At 41.5% G+C, this 22,492-nt stretch overlaps 1 protein-coding gene across 1 annotated transcript in view; it reads right to left on the bottom strand.

Annotated features, from left to right (window-relative positions):
* The window catches only part of LOC114437884 (protein sidekick-1-like), a 199,863-nt gene that overhangs the window by 9,478 nt on the left and 167,893 nt on the right, over positions 1-22,492 (bottom strand). Inside the window, exons 25-36 of the mRNA XM_028408824.1 lie at positions 21,616-21,856; positions 21,200-21,315; positions 18,303-18,489; positions 17,425-17,523; positions 13,818-14,012; positions 7,990-8,191; positions 4,976-5,079; positions 4,749-4,819; positions 3,933-4,065; positions 2,079-2,135; positions 1,888-1,989; positions 580-695 (exon numbers count right to left, since the gene is read on the bottom strand). Coding sequence (XP_028264625.1) covers positions 580-695; positions 1,888-1,989; positions 2,079-2,135; positions 3,933-4,065; positions 4,749-4,819; positions 4,976-5,079; positions 7,990-8,191; positions 13,818-14,012; positions 17,425-17,523; positions 18,303-18,489; positions 21,200-21,315; positions 21,616-21,856 — 1,623 coding nt within the window. The remainder of the gene's footprint in view (positions 1-579; positions 696-1,887; positions 1,990-2,078; positions 2,136-3,932; positions 4,066-4,748; positions 4,820-4,975; positions 5,080-7,989; positions 8,192-13,817; positions 14,013-17,424; positions 17,524-18,302; positions 18,490-21,199; positions 21,316-21,615; positions 21,857-22,492) is intronic.

The following is a 22,492-nucleotide window of genomic DNA, read 5'->3' as shown; positions in this document are numbered from 1 at the left end:
CATTCATCTAACAGAGTATGAGTGTTAAGAGGAGTCAGAACCATTAAACATTCTCTCTTTGCACTCTTTCAATCATCCTAATCTCCTTTAACCCCCCCTCTGCCTTACACTCCCCTCCCCACGTCCATCCTGCACTGGTCGTTTAAACGTGTTCCCTCGATCTTCTCCTCTAATCAGGATTCAGTGGGGATCACCCGCTCGTCTCATTCCTTCACTCTGCAAATATTACATTCCCTTCTTTCTTCTCCATTCCTCCCTCTACTCTGGCAGAAATCAATGTGTCTAAAGCAGGACAGATAACCTTGTGTTTGAAGTACTAAGAGCGAGGGGGTGGGACAGGGGAGCTGAGGAGAAAAAGACAGAGGAGCGGAGTGATATTGAAACCTTAAAAGGATATTCAGATTCTTCCTCTAACTTAATTCTCTCGAGTCTATAGGACCCTTGAAAGCGCAGCAGAGCAAAACCCTCTCAAAGACAAGAGGAGAGATATTTTAAATACAGTGCTCCTACATGTAATGGACTCACATGATTCTTTGCGCATATATAGTACACATTTGTGCTTGTTTTACTGTGCGTCACCTTATATCCTTGGATGAGTCCATTCTGGGTCTCAAGGGGTGGAACGTCCCAGGTCACTTCCAGGATGGAGGGAGACATAGCCGACACTTTGATAGACTGAGGAGCCACCGATGGAGCTGCAGCACAGAGATACTCTGTTAGCCTGTTACTGTGTGTGCATGTCTCTGTGCACAGCTGGGTGTTAGAGTGGGAAGTAGGTAAGATATGTTCTTCCTTTCCAATTAGAATGGGCCTAAGGCAGTACCTTGCTACTCCACTGTACCACACATATGCACGAACACTCAGCAGCGTGCACCTGAGGCTAAAGAAAAGGCCATATCACCCCATTTCATCATCCCCCTCCAGCCTTTTCTGCCTCCCCCTCTGACTCCGCTTGCTTATCCTCACCTCTCACTCCTCTGCATGTGATATGTATGACCTAGTAAACTCTGCACACAGACACACACACAGACACACATCGCCTTGAATATGAATGCAGCATTGTTGTTATGGATGTGTGTGTGTGTGTATGTCTGTAAGAGAGAGAGAGAGATGTCTGTGTTGCTTTCTGTCCAAAAAGCAATGGTGATGTGACCCTCACCACCAAATAGTTGGCAAGAACACATGCACACACACACATACGCACGCACACACACAGACACATGCACGCACGCGCACACACACACACACCTTATTAAACCCAGTAAAAGGAGCCGCAGGTGGGATTAAGAAAGAACAAGAAGGGAAAGAGTGAAGAGACTAAAAAAACACTTATGATGAAAATATCTCACCTCAAGGTCCACTCAAAAAGGTTTTTCTAAAGTTAGAAGGAGATGGAATCTGCTCAGCCTAAATTAGCCTCATGCAGATTGTTTACACTGCTTTAGCAACCTTCACTTCCTTTGCTTTGGCACACTGCATCCACCCAGCCCCTCATTTATATATACTGTGTGTGACTTAATGTCATGTCTGTGCTGTGTTCTGTATCAGGTGGGTCTCTGCATGTATGATGGGGAGGTGTGCTCTCCTTGCCTTAGGCTTCCAATGTATGCACAAGGAAAAACACAGTCCCAGAAATAGAGCCATACACCAAATATAACTTGGAATTGATCTCGCTGACATGTGAACAGAAATGTCCCCCTATCTGCTACTAAAGTTCATGCAATACATGCACCAAACGATTCATAAATTGTGCAGTTTTGGAGGTTTTAATTTTCTTTTGTTATTAAAAAATAGTAACTGTATTAAATCTTTGAAAAAGGAGAAAGAATCCTGGCATTATTATTAATATCCTACATAAATCAGCAGTTCTCTTGTGTTTCCACCTACCTGCCTCTCCAACTGACACCTCAAACGGAGACGAGGGCGGGCTCTCTCCGATAATGTTGTAGCTTGTCATAGCAATCTGATAGCGCTTAAACTTCTTTAGTTCTGTAAAAAAACAATAAGGTTTGTTTTACGTTCTTACATGGAACATGATTTGAAAGCACACACTGTATATCCGGTGGAAAACGACTTACGTGTCAACTCAAAGTCTGTGAGCGAGGCACTGCTGACCGTCTTGAAGGTGCTCTTAGCTTGGGAATAGAAAGATGAATGGAGCATTTATCAATACATGTTTTAACATCGGCAATGAACTGTGCTGTTACAATGCCAGTCTTTAATAAGATTGAAATTTTAATGCTTCAATATGATCAACTAACCCTCAGATTTGAAGGGACGGAGAATTTTCTATCCACCAATCTGGTTGAGCAGCTTATTATGAAGAACTTCTTGTGTTAGTTCAATCTAACAATGCCTCTGAGAATATATCTGTCCAGTGAGGGCCATGCGCTCAGTGTCTCCTCATGGTTACACTTTTCATTTCAGGTCCTAACCTTGAATACAATCACTGAATGAAAGTCTTTTTAAAAACACTGCAAAATGGAATGGGAAATGCTGACCTTGCACAGTAGTACTACTAATTAAAATTTACATTTTTTTTTGGTACTTATTTTGTGCTTTGATAAATTACTCATGTCTTTTGATTTGAAATTAAATATTTCAGAAAAAGAGCACTACAACTAACATTGACAGTGTGAATTTTGTAATACAATAAATGTTCTATTTTTCCATTTTTTTGCCTGATAACAGTCTCTTATCTGCATGTCTTACACCATGTGATCGATTGCAAACCTATACAGCTGAGCGACTGTAACGAGGCACAGCCGGCCTGTCAGCTTTTGGATGTCTCCACATGTTGCAGCAGCGTCCACAGGGCTGTAGCTTAGATCAATACTCAGCATTTAAAGAGTTTGGATGTGTAGTGTTTCGACGCTGTGTGAAACGTGATTCTGAATGCTGTAGGAGCAGGACGATGTTAGCAGCCCTGGCCTGCTTTTTATTGGATCTAGGGACATTTAGACTCCAGTAACCTCAGACACTGACTTCAAGACATCAGCCGACCACACTGGTTAGCTCTCATCCTAAAGTATATGGAATCTTAAACACAAAAGACAGCAGGAAAGCCAGGCCCTTATCCTCATCACATTATAATTTTAGGAGAAACTGGTTCTACTACACTGAATACATAAAAACAAGGCATCTTTATGGCCATGGCTTCTACACAGCTCATCAACTGGTAGGGATGCCTGTGACATGTAGATATTATTCACAGCATGCAGCCTTTTTAAGACCATTTTATGGCATCTTTTAATAAAATGAGTCAGCTGGAAACACCTGAAAATCATTTGAGGAAGGCATTTGTATCAATGCATTACAGGATGAAACTGCCAGTGTCAATTCAGACATCAAAATCCCCAACTATTGGCTAGGAATTTCAAATATTTCTTAATATCTAATGCTGTGATTCCTGAGCTTTGCTCCTCAGAACCCCTCCTAGTTGCATTTGAGAACAGTTGAGCCTGTTTTTTCTTCTACTTTTGGTTAAACTCCGTTTTGACAACCCTATACAAAGAAGTTTCAAATTCTGTCCTAATTCTGACCACCTCACGTCCTCAGAGCAGATGAAACCTCACACAGCCCTTTATGACTGTTGGCGTCCCCTTAAAAAGGAACTTTTGGTTTTCAGATTGGGAACCATGGCCTTAAAGTCTATGACCAGGAGACAGCTATGGTCACCATGGATACTTGGGTGTATTAATTTGGATTGGGTTCAGCCTCTGATTATGCAATTTACATCACATAGACCCCTTTCATCCAGCACTCGTCCGTTTGAAGAAGCAAATTTTTTTTTTACAATGATTGAATTTTAAGCTTTAAACTTCAATCATCATCATCACAAGCTGCAAACTGTGCCAGAACAGAAAGTTTGACAGACTTTCAGTATAAACAGCATCTACAGAGCTTGGTGAGTCAGTTGGAGGACTACTCACTTGTAATGAGGGCACTTGTGGTGTTGGTTTTGGTTGGCTGAACTTCTTCAGCAGTGGATGTGTTTATAGGGAGCTCTCTGTAGTACAGCCGGTATCCAGTCAGAACCCCATTAGTGCTGACGTCACTAGGGCGCTGAAAAAAAGGCATATATATATATATATACAGGTATTAGTATTATTAAAAAAAAAATCATAAATAGATCTGGAGTTTTTTTTGCACTGTGCTCGTTTTCATGTTCTTGGTGTAGTACGGTGACAAACAGGACAGACGGGCAGACTGACAGCACAGTATTCTATCAGCAGAGTAAAGGGTTGCTGGATTGTTCTGGCTCTAACACGCACAGGCAAAGTGATGCTTCAGTGGGCTTGGCACTCTTGTAAAGGGTGATGAAATTGCTGGTGACTTTGTTTTTTCATTGCCTCCTTCTGCTGAGACACAAGGCTACAGGGACAAGGGAAGACATTTCCAAACAGTAGAGGAAGAATGACGAGCATTTGAAACAGACTGTATGAACGCTCTTCTCTCTTTTCTACATTTTTGTTGGACATTATGGATGGCGGAGGGCTCCTGCTGGTTCATGCATACTCATTAACACTTGAACATCTGTGCCTCCACCTACAGCTTTTAATGTATCTGTAGTGCCCTCTGACCTTTCCCACATTAAAACTGATAATTACATCTACAAACACAAGGAAACATTCACACACAGTAAAACTGTGCAGTCTTATTCTTTGAGAAAGTTAATTATCCTTGACCCTGATATTTTTGTTGTTGTGTAGGCCTGTGTGCGTGTGTGTTTAGAAGTCTGGACACACCTTCCATTGCACCAGCACTGAGGTAGTAGTTGTTGGTTTCACTGAGAGGATCACTGGAGGCTCATCAGGCACTGGAAAGAAAACACAGAAAGAAAGTGAAGAAGAAGTAGAAGAGGATGAAGAAGATGGGCGGTCCATCTGTATACACCTGTACTATCATATGTTTTAAAACATCATATCTCATGTCTTCTCTCCTCCCATCATGCATCTGCATCTCATTTTCTCACCATCCTGCAGAGTTGTAACAGCGTCCGTTTCTTTACTCAGCACACTGTCTCCTACATCATTGGTGGCCAACATCTGAAACTTGTACGACGCGAAGGGCTTCAGCCTGAGGACACAAAGCCACACAGATACACATTTAAAGACACAGAAAGGTGTTAATTATTATATCATACATATACATCTTTACTTAACTATAAGTAAAGATGACAAACAAATGGGTGCCACCTCTGAGCTTTTAATTCTCTCATCTGAGTGATGCTTCTCATGGTTGGTTCACCTGTATTCAGTCGACTGAATCTCTCCACAGAAGTACGCCTTATTACTTGAAAGATGAGCAATTGGCGAGCACTGCGCCTCTAATACCTCCCCTTGCTCTATGTTTTAATCTCTCACTCCCTAACAGATTACATATGGAGTTATTTCCATCTATTCTGTCACACACAGTATAAAGCCCTTTACTGTTACAAACGTTATGAAAGTTGCCAGATAAGTTTGTTTTAGTGCAGTCTCTAAGGTGAGACAGGTGTGCACTGATGAAAGCTGAAATGTAATTACAGCACGGCAGCAAAGCTTTTAAGGTTTTTATTTAAGGTTTCTTATTAAGAGCATTATGCCTTCATGTCATTATCTGTACGGCCAAACCAAGTAATTTCATTCTTCTTACATTCTTTTAAAAGTTTTCTTTTGAGGATGCATTGTTTACATAGACGTCTTCTCGTCTTAATCTTCCACAAAAAGCCGCACCACTTTATAGAAATACCTGCTCACTGAAACAGTGCCTTGATGTGGCCAACTGCAATGTATGTATGCAAGTTACAATCTGCATTAATGTCTGTCCACACATACTAAATGTGTGTTATAAGGTGTGCATGTGCTGAAATGTATTACATATATTTATGCAGTGTTTATCCTCATCTATATTGCTATCTGTGACCTCACAGAACATGTTACTGTGAGGTCACAAAGAGCAATATATCACCGTGACCTTTGACCTTTTCATCAGCTTATCCAAATGTCCAAGTGAAGGGTTTCGGATGCATCCACGACAGGAAAACATTATGCCTCTGACCATGGCTTCCTCTGGCACAGAGGCACAGCAGCTCCACCGGGTGTATTTAACACTTTGGGAATAAATTTCTTCCAACACCACCTTCACTCCATCTCTCACAGACACGTCCTGCTCTCTCAGTGCCCTCGGATGAGGGTTTTGAATAATAATGATCGGACACCTTGTTTTTAATTGTCTTCCCTGGCAGAGTATTTTTTTTACAGCCATGCTAGCACAACATCTGCATTTCTCCTCTGTCCAAGGTGAAAGCATTAATAAGCACCTATCTTATATTGCATCAGTCAAAAAAAAACAACAAAAACACACTCTCTTCTTGTGCCACTATCAGATCAATGAACATGCGCCTATTAGTAGGGGCTAGCTGAGCTAATCTGCTTTGTAGCATGCTAATACTTGAAACTTTCCACCACACTGTGGGATACTTATTCAAATTAAAAAAAAAAAAAACGACAGGTGGTGAAGAACATTCCCTCCATTTTTAATTGATCTAACCTATTATTAACAAGAGCTAAAAGGAGCAATTTAATCATTTCTAACAAGGACCCGTTCCCCCCCTGCTCACACGTCTACCTGCAAGGTCTTTCTCTAGACTTTATTTACAGAGTGCCCTGGAGAGTACAGAGGACCACTTCGAAATTCAGCAGACGACAGGAGAACTGTTCAAGTGTCTTCTTGTATGATAATGAGCCGGCCCAATAAGGGACAAGAAAAGGCCCTATGGGGCTGAGGAATGTCGTAGGAATAGAACATCAAAGGTAGCAGGCTCAAACGGGGCGGGATACTAACAGCACTGGGAGGATGTTAAGGACACTGTTTCAAAGTGTGTGAACTGTCTGTGTGTGTGCATCAGCCCGGGGACTTCGATGTTTTGGTTCCAAAGATGTCTCGGTGGAAAACAACAATTAAGGATAGATAAGAAGTAAGTACGAGCGTGAGCATGTGGAGATGTGAGCTAATTCCTCCATCCGGTGCCGTAATGAGAGCATTCAGTGATAGAATGAGCTCGAAAAACCGCATCAAAACAAAAACAGCAGCAACACCATGATGGCAGATAGACTCTCCCCGAGGCAGGTTGAAAGAGACGGATGCAGACACACTGAGAGAGCACTCTTCAGCATCTCAAATAGCCCTGTGATAGCTGGTGAAGAAGTGCGCACAAACAGTCACGAAGCAGGCGGGAACACACACTACACGAGTAAAGCATCATCAGCGTTCTGCTTCTCGTGGCTGTCAGCAAAGTTGGAGTATCCATCCAGTCTGACCGCCATCACCCGCTGCCATAATGACAGTATCAGAGGATGGAGGGATGAAGAAGGATGACTGGAAAAAGGAAGACATGCAATATGGCTGAAGCCCACTTCTACAGGCTGAGCAGGAAAGAAAAAAAACACGCCTGGTGATTTTTGAAGTGAGAGGGAGGTGGTGACAACAAGGATGACAGATGAAAAGGTAAAAATTGTTGTAAATACAGTGAACGGACAAACAGCACGCATAATGGAAATGCTCGAAGATGGAAAAATGGCATTAAGAGAGAGGTTCCTGCTGTGCCTGTGTGATTAGGTGACTGAGATCCTCCCTGTTTATGCAGTAATTATGATTACTCTGCTCTCCCTGGAGGTTTTTTCTATGCTGTATGTTTTTTTTTTATGCTCCACAAACCTTTTCTCTACTTCCGAGTTCTAAATAAATAAAACTTTTCTCTCTCTGTTGTTTGCTTTGAATTCGCCATCCCTGTTTCTCTGTCCACTCTTCTCCCTACAGATGCATAAACATGACTTTTTCAGATTGCTTTAATACTTTAAAGTACAATGTGTCACACTAAACACACAGTTTTATTCCTCTTTTCTACAAATATAAGTAACACTTTGGCTTCTCTGCTCAAAACTCTGAGTCAACTTTGTGACCCTGTCTATATGTAAATGTGCCTCTGTGTGTGTGTGTGTGTACCTGTCAACAGTCCAGGATGTCACGTTGTGAGGGATGTCTGCTGTGTGTATGGTCCAGTCCCCGCTAGGCAGCTCCTTCACCTGCAGAGTGAAGTACCTCAGTGGAGAGGAACCTGACCCACCGCTCACCCAGTGGAGGCGAAGTCGCCGAGCCTCAACCTCATCCTGAGGAACAGACAGCTTCCTGGGCGGCTGGGGACGCTCTGTGTACGTAGTGAGAGGGTTGGAGGTAAAAATGAGGGAGAGAGCGAGAAGGCAGGGAAAATATGAGCAAAAAAATTAAATATTTGGACCAATGAACAGTTTGGTTGATAAATATATTGCAACAAGGTGATGAGAAATTACACGAAAGACAAAGTGTCTGAGCCCATTACAAGCATTCAGCATTCTGGGTTGTTTCTGAGGGAATGAAAGTCATTCTACCAAAAAATATTCACTCATCTGATGTGTTGGAGTGGAGAGAGCCGTCTTATCCGTCTCATAAATGTTCACTTGGGATAAGATTTGGTGAGTGTGCTGAACAATACAAACCATAGTGTATGATTCACATCAGCTTCACAGTCATAAACCCACTCAATGAGCCCTTCAGTCAGTACATACAGATACACAGAAGAAGGCAGGTAACTGAGAGAAATCAGGTCACACAGCTAATCAGACGCTTTCAGAAAACTGAGGAGTTTCCTGTGTTGGCCTTTTTTTTAAATGTAGTATAATAAATGTGTGGTCTGACAGCTAGAGACAGCACAGCCTCTCCATTCAGCATCCATGTATCTAAACAGGTGTTAAATGATGAAAACATATGTAGACTTCTAGAGGTCTCATTGTTATTCAGACATTAGATGGAATTATGAAACATGTCTCCCTACAATTTCAATCATTCTTTTAAATAATACATATGTAACAATTTCATTACTTAGTTCACTGCCTCCACGCTTAAGACCAGACTTTAAACCTTTCTGTTTAGTAAAGTGTATAGTTAGCCTCAAACAAAGTGTGTAGGGCTGATAGGTACAGTTACAGTCACTTCTTGACATCCAACCACAGGTAGAACAGTCTGACTAACTCACAGTCTTTAAACTTCATAATAGCCAAGCTGCTGTAGGCCTAAGCTGCTGGGGGACACAAACATGATCCACCGAGCGGTTCCCCCACCTCCTCTCCCCTCATCAGGCTGACGTATAATCCATTATTTCATGGTACTAACTATATGTCCAGTTTTTCTCAAAGTTTTGTGTCTCTCCCTCTCTCTCTCTCTCTCTGTATCTTTCAGTAGGTCTCTCTCTATCCAGATCAACATGCTGAACAGCATCTGGCCCTCTGACAAATCCAGTGTCCTCTGTCAACACCTCATTTTCCATGTAATACTAGTATAATTAACTTGAACAACACATCAGCTACAATATATACATACAATACATAGTTTCTCAGCAGTTCTATTATAACAACCTGTCGTGTCTGTAATGTATGATGTTTGTAACGTATGATGTTTGTGCATGTTTGTTCCTCTCTGTCCTGTCTACCTCTTTTTTTTATAATAATAATAATAATTGAATTGAATATGATCGCTGGAAAAAAAACACAAACCTAATCTATAATACAAACATTCAACAGTGTAAATTTAAGCCAACAGTAACACACACAGCATGTGTGTAGAGTGTAACTTCTAATAGCCAGTCATTGTCATTATTTTCTTTTCTCTTTGTGCTGTCATCACGTCTCATACATTTTTCCCTTGTAACAGGACATGAGCTGCCTCCATTTGTGTCATGGTAGTGTTAATGCTGCAGTGCATGCACATGTTTAAATAAAACACTACAGCACCATCAAAAAAACAACTTCACAACAGATTGCCAGTGTGTGTGTTTGTGCCCTTTTGCTATTCAATTACAAGATAAAAGATGGCTCTGGGAGTCAGTATCTTTGTACAACTGTGTTCACAGTAGCTGGGTGATTAGTAGTCGTGTGTACACACATGAGCACACACACAAACAGAAACACACGGCTGGGGGCATAACTGTCTAATTTCAGGGGCATCAGGTTATCGATTAGGTCTAGAAATAAAAGCACTATCGATTCTCTCTGAAGTTTAATTAATCTGCACTCATTTCTTAAAAACACACACACACAGACTGGGCTTCCTTCATCCTTATCACGAGTAATTTGAGTCAAATCTCTGTCTCCTCCCTTCACACCCTGTTCTTCATTCTTTTCCCTGTTTTGTTTTTCTGACACTATCTGAGCCTTTTTGTCTGTTCGTCCTTTGTTCCGTTCTACAGTTTGGATCATGCATGAGTAAACTCATAATTGTAAGAACGAGTGCTGCTTTTTCCTCACTCACATATTTCTGTTAGAAGGAAGAGGAAAAACAGGAATAGATGAGAGAGAGAGAGAAGTGCAGCAGAACTCCAGGAGGGTTCTAGATGGAAGGAAAGATGGGGCTGGTGGATAACATTTGGCTAAATATGTTTTTTTAGTCCATTACTTTATTGATTATCACTCCTTTGGAGACAAACTTTAGTGCAGATAAATCTCTTCAGAGGCGGTTTTCTCTAATACATGCACGTGCACTCATGTAGCCTTGCACACACACACTCACATTCACCCTCAAAAAGCCAATTTTCTTTTTCTAGGGATTAAGTTGGTCTCTTCAGCATCATCAGAAGGAAATCTCTATTAGGCTGTTCTGTCTATCTCGCAGCAAGAATGGGCCATTATGCCACTGAAGTGGAACAGAGAACCACTGAATTCTATTCTCAAGAAATCCTGATAATGATTCTGCGGATGTTATGATATCTGATCCAATTAAAAAGCACTACAAAAGCTGATAGCTCTGAACAGAGTATCTGAATATCATGATTCCAGGTTTTTCACACAAATTCACTTAACTGTCACATTTTAATACATTTGCTGCATTTCAATGCTTTACTGGTCAGACACAGTGCTGCTATTCTGACAGAGAGAGACAGGAAAGAGATGTCTGTTGTGACATTTATCAAAGTCTGTGAGCAAAGTTATTCATGCATTAGCCTACAGAGACAGCAGAGCCTCTTTTTAAAGTGAGCTTTGACTTTGGTTGGTTAGCTCAGCAGTGGTCAATCTTCAAAACCACCTCCAGTTTCAGCTTTTCTCTCTCGACACTGTGGCTGAACACTCTCTGACAAGACAGCTTTGTGGGCTGACCAGACCTCACCACAAGCTTTAGTCTGGCCAATCTGCTAAATATTCACCTGCTCACATTACGAGTGGGAAAAGATGTAGCATCACCCTCGTGAACAGGTCATTTCAAAACCACATTGTTAGTAAAATATGAGGATTTTAAGTGGGAAATGGATGTAAAGGGTTAATGGGTAACCAACCTCTGAGGCTTTATTAGATCTCAGCAAATATAAAAAGGTGCATCTTGCAGCAGTTTGCATTTTTGTAGGTAAAAAACAAGACGATAGATGGACACTAAATCCAGGCCTCAGGCATTGTTCAATTCATTTTTACGACTGTTTTAAAAAGTCATCTAAAGTCAAATGAACAGTGTTCACCCAGAGACAATCCTGCTCTTAGAGACAGTCATAAAACTCCTTTAACGTTCCCATAAAGTCAAATTCTTTTTTTTTTTGGTCTATTCGTCACCTTCGTCTCGCCTAACAATTACAAAATTGTTGTTTTACATTGTTTATAATGTCCTAAAATACAAAAAAGGGGGTGATTCTAATTTCTGTTCAATAACATGTTTATCTGTTTTTTAGCTTCCGCCATCTACCAACCAGTGTAAAGAGCAGTTGGGGCCTGTTCAGGTCTGTGGACTGTGTGGGGGTGGCCTCTTTAACTTCCTGTTTAAATAGGATATACATAATATCCAGGAACAAACTGCACTATGAGCTGTTTAATGGGAGTCTTCCTCCTCACAGTGTGATACCTGCCCTTTGCTTACATTACTGCTGTTTCTTGCCTTCCTCCTCTGCACCTGCTGTCAGTATGCTCCTGCTGAGATCGCCGAGTCCAAAATCACCCATGAAAAGTAACCCAAGATAACATCTGTGTTACCTAATCCATAGCGAAACGCACAGCAGTAGCCTACAGGTATGGCAGATTAGTCTCTGAAATATTCAGACCTTTTATCCTGGTCCTCATCACTGAAAATAAATTGAAGCCATTGCGGTGACATTAAATTATGGGATGCACTGCCTCCTCTGAATGAGCTGAGGACATGAAAGCGAAAGCATCCCGGCCTCTGAATCCGAGGAGCGTTAAAAACTCGACTTTTTATTTGTTTCTAAATTGAAGGGAGAAGAACCGCACTACTCACTCACTTTACCACCATAAAAGTCCTGTCACTACAAAAGCCTGTCCATCAGTGGGCAGAAATTTGACAGCAGCTGTACTCTGCAGTTTTAGGTTTTTAGGGACAAAGCAGCAGGAGTGTTACAGTCAGCGCTAAACCTCACACATCTCACAAGAGCTTTGAACTGTCACACTCTGTTCATCTTAAAATGCTTTTTTACCTCTTGACGTCTGACTGCTAAAAGTAGAAGAAATATTATAGGTAAATTACCTTAAATACTGATGGCCCTATTGATCATTAGTAATTACTTTGGTTTGGTACTGTGATTTATGGCATTCAGATTCAGTTCCCTCTCCTCTCACTGATTAACTGTACATTTTCCACCCGCCATAAGAAAGAACAGCCTTTAATTTTGACTTGTTTATTGAACAATATAAACAGACTCCATGGTCTATTTCTTTTGGTCCAGTATATGTAGTATAATAATCTATTTTTTGAAGATGCTTTAGTACAGCCTTCCTGTTTAATTGTCTGCTGATGCTCAGACCTGCAGGTCATTGTTTGACCTCTGCAGCAGAGCCAGCACCTGGTGGCTCCTAAATCCACATTTACTGCCGCATCCATTGAGTTTCTAAATGTCATTGTTCTGTATATATTATGTCAGACACACTAAAAAGGTCATACATGTTATTGTGTGCTACTATTGAGTTCCCAGTAAGAATGAATTCAGTTTGTCCCACCACAAATTAGGATGTGTTGCTGATCACTTACAGCTCGCCTGATCTTTATGTCTGGGGCTTTGTTTCCTTTTCTTCTTCTCCTCACTCTACCTTTGTGAGGACATCTAAAGAATGAGGCTGCCACCTTTACGGGTGTCCACATAAAAGCATGAAATGATTCTGTGATCCAAGTTGTTTCAGTGTTCACACTGACATTTTAAAATATCAAACACAACCTAACTCGTTTAGCCTTTTCAGACTGAAAGTGAGCATGAGATGGTCCTAAAATAGACATTAACCAAATCACTAATAATAAAAGCTTGGCATTTCACCTTCCACATATATGTACTGCAGAGTGGAGCTGGTGGCACAGGTTTTTTTTCTGATTATTTGCTTACACCCCTTTACTGATTTTTAACACACTTGCTAATGGCTGCATTAGTGCCATTTCACAATTAGACACATATTGTTTTTACACATTTTCACAGCACACTGTACATTTTGTTTAGCTTGCCCACATACTGTTTGTTGCAAACAAAGCAAAGCAATGTCCCTGAAGGTTTTTTCAGCATTGCGAGAAAATCACAAGCATTCGCTGAAGAGTAACTTCTGCTCAGCCGTGGTGTTTTACTGCCTTCCCTGGACGAAAGGTTCAAACTCTGACATCTACCTCTTGACTGGGTGTGTTTAACTACTTTAGTGTTTCACAGAAAATCTGACATCATTAGCAAGAAGTTTGAGTTGTTGTCATGGAGATATATGCAGTTGACAGGGCACCGTCTAGGTTTTTAAAAGGTGTGGTTAAAATTAGACAAATGAGTGTGTGTCCTTTACCTCTGCGTTCAGTGGTAACAACCAGGGCCTCCTGTGATTCGCCCCAGCCCACGGCAGTGCGAGCAGTGAGTCGGAACACATAGGCCTTCTCAGGGGAAAGTCCTGTGACGGTGAACTGGCGAGCGTTGGAGCCCACTTCCACTGTGGTCCAGCGCTGAGGGTCCCTGCTGTCCAGGCAGTAGGAGATCTGGTAGCCTAGTGAAGGAAGAGAGGAAAGACAGAAGGAAGAAAATAGTTGAAATCCGTCTGAAATTCTTGTGTATGGATGTGTCTCTGGGTGTTTTTGTGTAGCCTACTTTAGATCATAAAGTCTATAGCAATCAAAGGCAGCACAATGCAAGACAGGAAAACACAGACGACACTGCGCACAATGCAGAACCACGCAACCTCATTTACACAAGAAAACATACACACGCCAACATGTCTGTCTGGAGTCCTGAAATACATTTCCATTCTGTGAGGATCTGATACATGTCGACAAAACTGATTTCCCACAGAACACTAGTGCACGCTCACAGGCTCACATTCCCTGCACTGACATTATATAAACATACAACCTCTCTTCTGTGCCCTTGGCTGTGACCCGTGGCGTACACTGCTTGTGTCTGCTTCTCTGTCTCATGTGCACCAGGCCATGTAATAACACTAACATCCTTCAACACATACACACACACACTCAGACCACTGATCCCCATCCAAGCTTTCCACAGGCCACTGGCCACTCACAAAGGCTCTTATTATGAAGATTGTATTGTACACACAGTCAGACACACACAATGCCCTGCACCCACAAGCTGATACAAACACACCAGTGTGAGGATGTGATTAGTTCACGGTGAGACTGTCAGGATAATAATCTGCTCAGAGGCGCCTAATCTGGTTGGGCTGGTGATAATCTCATCAGATAGTCTGATTGTATGTTAATGTGAACGTCGCGCGTGGAAGATTATTGGATAAAAGCTAGATCACAAATCCTCTTGCATCTAAACAAATCGGTCAGAGCACAGCATTATCTGCTGTACTGTGTATCATTAGGGCATTGGTGCTGTCAGATACAAGAGGCTAAATTCCTTTTATATTAAGTAATTGTGTCATGTTAGCCAAAGCCCTTCCTCATTCAATGTAACATCTTTGCATGGGACACTGTATTCATGACATACATGTACATATTCTTTTAGCTGTTCAGTAGCTTTCACTGGTCAAAACTATGCTAATTGAAAAGAGCTTTAAGTCATCTTTATTGTCAAAACTGCTATATGTACTGTACATACAGACATACAGAGAATCGAGATTGAGTTACTCTCAACTCCAAAACATATATATATATGTATATGTATAAATATAAAGTATAAAAAACTTTACCTACAATCAGGCACAAAAAAATAAGGCACAGTGCAGTGAGAGTGCAAATGATGTTAATAGTGCAGCTGAGCTGAGCTATTACTAAACAAAATATTAAAGTAAAAACATATTAACACAAATTTAACAACTGGGGAACTTCCCCATGCAGTTGTTAAATATCCATAAAGAGAAAAATTGCTTTTTCAGACTATTATCTTTTTATTTCTGCTGTAATTGCCACTGATGGATAGAGTGAGTTTCTCTTTTGGAGCCACTCTCAAGTGGTCACTAGAGGAACTGCAGCCTTTGGGTGTTTTCAGACCTTGTGACAACGCATACAGGAGCTACCTTATTACAGTTGCTGCATGGCTACTTTGACTGACAGGTGGCTAGCTGCCTACCTCCATTCATGCTCTAACTCATATGCCCATATTTAGATCAGCCAGGACTCCCACACCACCAAAATTGTGACGGCTAGATCCACCAAACGGCTCTACAGGAAACTTGTGGGTCATGTCACAGAGGGTTTATCCATCTTTATTAACACAAAGTGTGGCTCTGTCTATGTCTATAATACATATTTACATATACTTGTTTGGCGACCATAAATAAGATCTACGGAGAACCCTGTTAACCTTTTGCTCAAAAACACAACTTAATGTAAAGCAAAGCAGGAGTGTTTGATGCTGTATCCTCAGTTAATGTGTTTAATATTTCACTGTTGACTTTAAGTGTTTAATAGATTGTTCTGTAGTGCAATTATATTAGATTTTATGTTCAGCAAACCCTAAAGATGTACTAAATGCCAAGATTATGAATGCATTAATTGAAGGTAATGGGGATATTGATGACTTGATTTGGTTTACTAATTCACTCTGTGTTTATTGCTGCTGTTCTGATATTTTCTTAATGTTTTCCTTTTCACATAGAGAATGTAATCATCCATCCATTCCTGATTAAATTGCCACAGTAATAAAGAGCTAATGGAGCTTTTGGTTTTGTGTTTAAATGTGAAAACCACAACTAAATATCCCAGGAGCCTTCACTGTCGTTGTTACTTTTTTAATACAAACACTTTTGTAGCGAGAACAGAAACAACCAAAAGACATGGAGTGCATATGATGAAGGGCATCAAACTGATACTGTCAATTTAACTTCATAAACATGAGTAAATGTTCAGCGCCTGTGGGCAGCTCCTCTGTTTCCTCGGAGCACTGCACTGCATGTTAACCACACATTCAACAAACTCCCGTGCACATTTTGTGAGGAAACAGAAATGGCTCCCTGCACTGTGCAAAATTAGACCGCGAACCTTCTAGTTTCTCCTCTGTCCAACTCCTGTGTCAGTCCCCCATGGGCTGAAAACCCAAGGAGAAATGTCCTGAGCACTAAAGGAACCTGTGCGCTACAGTTATTGGTATCTGCATAAACACACACACACGCACACAAAGCACTCAACAAGGACACAGCAGGGCTGCATGTTTGTGTATGTCTGTGTGATCAAGAGAGAGTGTTTTGCCCTCCCACTCATCCTTCTGTCACAAAGTAGTGTCGCACTAAATGTCCTCCCTCCAACAACACAGTCACACATCACTCAAACTGTCCCACTTGACTCCCTCTCCCACTGAGAGGACAAATACTACCCATTGCTCCGTGTATGAGCATGCACGCACGCACGCACACACACACACACGCACACACACGCACACGTCCCTCCTCTCACCTCTATACATCTCCTCTCTGCTGTCTAGCCCCTTCTGTTCTCTCTCTTTCCAGCTCAGCAGCTCACACATTCCTCTCACCTCTCTTCCTCTTCATTAATCTGTTCTTTCAGATTCACACTGTGCATGGCAGTTTCAAAAACAAGTGATATGTGAAAATCTAAACATGTTTATGCTTTATATGCATTTGGATAGGTGTCTTCCACACATTACACCCTTTCCTCACATTACAGCTTCACCAACACTAACAAACGTCAGCAGTAAGTGGAGAGAAAGAAGAGCTGACCCCTGTTTGAAAGCTAAAAACAGAAACAGCTCTTTTCCATTTTACGGTTTTTACTTCCTTCCCTTCTTCCATTGAAAGATCACAGTAATGTGAGTTTGTGTGTGTGTGTGTGTGTGTGTGTGTGTGTGTAAAACTGCAACATCATTCCTTTCATAAGCTGAGCTCTGTCCTTCAGGAATTGGAAATAAACCTATTGTCACTACAAGCACAAAACACTGATTTAAATGTTGCTTTCAAATGTAAGTGTGTGTTTTTGTACCTAATATGATGCCGTTAGGGAGGGTAGGTGGCTGCCAAACCACCCTCACTGATGACAGTCGAACTTCTGGAAACATCATCCTGACAGGGGGGCCTGGAACTGGAGAGAAAAATAGAGAGGGGAGCAGTTGACGACAGAATGAAAGAATGTTAATATACAGTTTAAAAAAGCAGCTCCTTCAATGCTGTAATAAGAAAGAGAGCATCTCAGCATCTGGCTCTTACACTCTAATATGTTAGCATGATGGCAATGAGGCTTACAGATGTATGTGCTTGCCACACATGGCCACACACAGCCTACAGAATATATATATATATATATATATATATATATATATATATATATAAACTGAGTAGGTGTATTACTCTTTTTAAGAGGCACTTCTGGGAGACACAAAAAAGAAAATGTAATTTTCTTTCAACCACACATTGACTCTGTCTTTGTTGCTGATAAAAGTACAAGTTCCACACCAGCAAATACATGTCAACGAGAGAGTGTGTATATATACAGTACGTGTATGCCTGTGACAGACAGGATAGAGGTTCATTATACATTGCCGGGAATTGACTTCGCCCGTTCTTGTTTCATCCTGAAATGAGAAAAACTTTTCAAACGTGACACTGTTTGATAGAGGATGAGAGTGTGTGTTTGCGAGTAAATGTGAGTCTCTGTATGTATGTGTGTGTGTGTATGATTGTGTTATATTATTAAAGAAAGCCAGACCGTGTTGCTGCCATCCTAAAGAGTCTGCACATGGTTAGCAGACCTGAGAGTACGGTAACCGTGTGGCACATTAGCAGGAGATACCGGCATGCTGTGTTTGTGCTGAGAGATGTGTGAGGAAGGCAAAAGTGGGCAGAGAGAGAGACGGATCCTACCATCGTCTTTGGTTCTGAGCAGTACGGGGTTGCTGGGCGGCCCGTCGCCCATCCGCGTGTACGCCAGCACCTGCAGCACGTACACTGTGTATTTTTGGAGGACCCCGAGGAGCAGTGACACGCTCCCCTCTCCTTCTGCCACCTGAACACTTGGGGGACCTTCAGAGTCTTTCTCGCTGAACAACACCTGCGCCAGTGACACAAAGATGTCACACAATACATTTTACATTCACAATAGCATCTTCTTGTTTGCTGCTTTGTCCTCTATGGTGACTTAAAATCTATATAATATCCTTATTTATACAGCACAGTCACAAGGAGAGTAAAAGTAATAAAAACCTAAATATAAAACAGGTAACATAATAAAAAAAGTACAATAAAAAGTATCAACTGAAAAGATGATAAAAAAGATGATACTAAGTTCTGGAGTGGAGGCCACCTTCATGGGGTTTTTCCACTCACCCGGGTGGAAAAACCCTAACATGCATTTCCACTGCGGCTTCACAGCAGGAGGTTAGCTGCGTCCTCGGTGCCTAAACTGCGCCAGAGGCTGCAGTGAAATCACTTTGTAATGTCTCTCTCAGCTCTCAGTAGTTTTGTAAAGTAGCTTCAACTAGAGCCTCAGTGGTTTGGAGTTTAGCTTCATTCCTGTGTCCTTGTTTTTGTACTTTCAGAGATCAACCTTATCTTGGGGGACGATCCATGACTTGATGAATGAGTAACAAACTTGCTGTGTTCAGTAACTCCTAATAAGACGTGGACTGGGTGAGACGTGGATAAACACTTCCAACCTGAGATCCAATAACAATCAAAACAGCAGAGGAGTTTCCAAGCACAATCAGTGAGATACGAAGATGGCCTCCGTTTTATAGGATGTAATGGTAGTGCTGCTGATTGACTGATTGATCTGGAATAAGGGTGATATTGTCACTTCTGCTGTGGAGGTCTGACTCTGACTTGCTACATGCAAATGTATGCTTCATGCCTATAAAAGAAGTTATGCTTAAAAATAAGGGTTAATTTAAAACTCAGGATTAACGTTGGAGCATTTGTATGTAAAAGGAGTTGGTAACATGATTACGTCCTGCAGCTGGATGGTAATGCTAATGCTTGCATGTGTTTTCAGCATTATAGCAATGCTGTGGAACTGACTCACGGCACAGAGCCTGTGTTTACCAAGTCAGTGATGGAACATGCCTGTGCAACGATATGACTCAGCAAGGTATTTTTGACTGCAGTGGAGGAGATATGGGCTACATCACAGTTATCTTTCAACATGCAGTATTACTGTACAGTGGGAAAAATATATAATGAATATCACTAGTCTTTAACTGAAATAGCAAAGACAGTAAAGTACAATTAATATTTTAATTGTGTCACACCTAAAACAAACAAACCAGTGGCATGGTCTTAGGTTTGAAACATGTCAGAAAATGTTCTTTCTTGTTCTTACTCTGGGTCTTGAACACAAATGTAGCATTCCAAAAAACAATTTAAGGAAAACGTCACCTCCTTAGCGTTGGGGTCTAAAAACAGAGACAGTCATAATGTTTGCACAGCAGGAAGCAGGAGCTACAGAGCTATATTACAGGAGCTATATTCAAACATATACAAGAGGATAGAAGGCGCTAAAGAGCTCCTGCTGGCAGTCACTTCCTATCTATTAACGTGGTCGGCATGCACCTCAGTGTGATCCTCAGGAGGGCCCCAGAAAACACACAAAAGCTGAGTGTGATGTGCTTTGGGCATGGTGCATGGTATGACCTGGATTTTATACAACACTTTCAACAAACAACTGGATATTTCTGGTTTATATCTCACAGCCACAGCCTGTTTTCTACAGATTTACGTATTTATAACACAACCACATCCATGCAAGTGAGGATAAATTCCCTCCCTTTAAAATCTTTGTTCTGCTGTCTTATGTTTGGGTGGAGATTAAGAAATGTACTCTGTGCCACTTTTATATTAGGAAAAAAATATTCTCCATGTGCTTTCTCTTTGTTAATTTTTTTCTTCTGATGGATGTTGAGAGGCACTTACTTAAAAAAGCAACAGAAACAGACAATTGGTGCGGGCTTTCTCTTGAATTGAAAATCAAACAAAGAAGTGGAGTACATTATAAAAAAAACAAAAAACAAAAAAACACTGCAGGGTGTGAGCTGAAGCCCCCCCCAAAAAAAATCAGACACACACTGAGACAAAAAGAAGAGGTGTGACTGCCAGTTAGTGAAGAGAAAATATGTGCACCTTGGACTTTTCTTAGAAACCTGCATGTTAGAGGATGTCAACGACATCAGCATGGGTGCTTGCAACACACACACACACTGCCTTATTCCAGAAGAAAAGGCTGAGCCCTAATTTGGCAGATGTGGATATATTGTGAGCTGTGTTGCTTAAGTGGGTGGGAAGTCTGGACTTAAATATTAATGCAGAAGCTCTGGAGCATATTCTGTGTGTATATATACACACAACGCATCCCATTTTCCTGCCTAAAGTACAGTTTGTTTATTGTTTTAAACTACAAACAAAGCACCTCTTCCAAAACCAATAGGCTTCGTGGATTATTGTCTATTTTTCATAAACGAATAATCCAGCTATTGTTTCTACTACAACATGACAGAAGCTGCTGTTTTTATGAAAGCGTATTAAACAGTAAAGCCTCTCTTTTATGCATGCACACACACACACACCCACATACATACTACACTAATGTAACAAGAACAAAGTGGAGCAGTTACAGGATATTACATCATCTGATCTCAGGTTTTTGTGTCCATATGTGTATGTGTGTATGTGAAGGTGTTGGAGGAAGTGATAACAAGCTGATGGGGTCAAATGTGGAGGCAAGGGTGGTATTGTGTGTCTGCGCATGTGTGTGTGAGTGTTCTCTTCACCTTGTATCCCAGAATGATTCCATTCTTCTGCGCCTGAGGGAGAGCAGACCATGTGAGAAGGATCTTGGAGGAACTCACTGCCTCAGCAGTCACATTCACTGGAGATCCAGATGGAACTGAGGAACACACAGAGAAACACACACAAACACACACCTCAGTGTTACTTCACTCTCTTCGATTTTATCTCAATCATCCTCCCTCCTCCACCTCTCCATCAATCTTCCCCTCACTGAAATAGAGGGAGAGTGTAGAGGGCAAAGGGAGCTGGTGGGAAAATGGGAGACACAGGGTGGTAATCGAAGCACTTTATTCCTCATCTATCTGCCTTCTTATGCTCTGACAATATACTACATCTCTGCTGGACACTTGCAAACAGGAAAGAGAGGTGAAGTTATATAGATAATCTGGGTTCATACCAGATTCAGCGGTGTGTGCTGCGACAGTCTGACTCCACGGCCCTGGTCCTATGGAGTTAAAGGCTTGTATTTGAACTTGGTACTGGGTCCAAGGATTCAGACCCTCTATTGTGGCCTCGGTTATGGCCCCTGTTCCCTCCACATCCTCGGTCCTGTCCTCCCCCTGACCATCTGTCCTCCACACACGCAGCCGGTAGCCCACAGTCTCTGGGCTGCTATTATACTCAGACTCTGCAAGAGGCTGGACGGTCAAAGAGAGAGAGAGAGAGAGAAAAGAATCAATCAATTCAAAGGATTTTTTATTTTATTCTTGTCATTTTTCCAAGGTCGGGTTGCTATTCTCCAAGTGCTATTTGCATGTAAACCTATACATGCTTACAGCACTGGACATAAGACCGACATTTAAATCTGTCATCATAGGTTGATTTTGTTTCAGGATAATTTATAGGAACATAAAATCAGTTTAACGCACAACAAAAAGCATGCTGAACATTTTATACGATGACAATCGATGATAAAGTATTCCACTGTAATGGGACATGCCACGGTGACTTGTGCTGTTCACCATATTGGACACCTGATGGGTGTGTCACTCGATGGTGACTACAAGAAATAATACAGGCTACACGCTCCTGCAATAACAGAAATCTCTCTGGCTGCATCTGATTGGACAAAAGTGTTCACAGGTGAGATCTAAACCACACATCAGTCTACTGCTCGCTGAACTCTCCAGGGGCACAGATTAATGGTCTTGCTGACCTGCTTCTTGTTAGAGACCTCCACCTCCAAGACAGACAACAAGCTGACTGTGACCAGTTAACCCCTAAAATATCACCTGTCATGATTAGATATCCTCAATATGATATAATGATAGAAG

This window comes from Parambassis ranga, chromosome 1 (assembly GCF_900634625.1).
Source record: "Parambassis ranga chromosome 1, fParRan2.1, whole genome shotgun sequence".
Lineage (NCBI taxonomy): Eukaryota > Metazoa > Chordata > Actinopteri > Ambassidae > Parambassis > Parambassis ranga.
The sequence above is the reverse complement of the archived record's forward strand: the minus strand, read 5'-3'. Positions and strand labels throughout refer to the sequence as shown.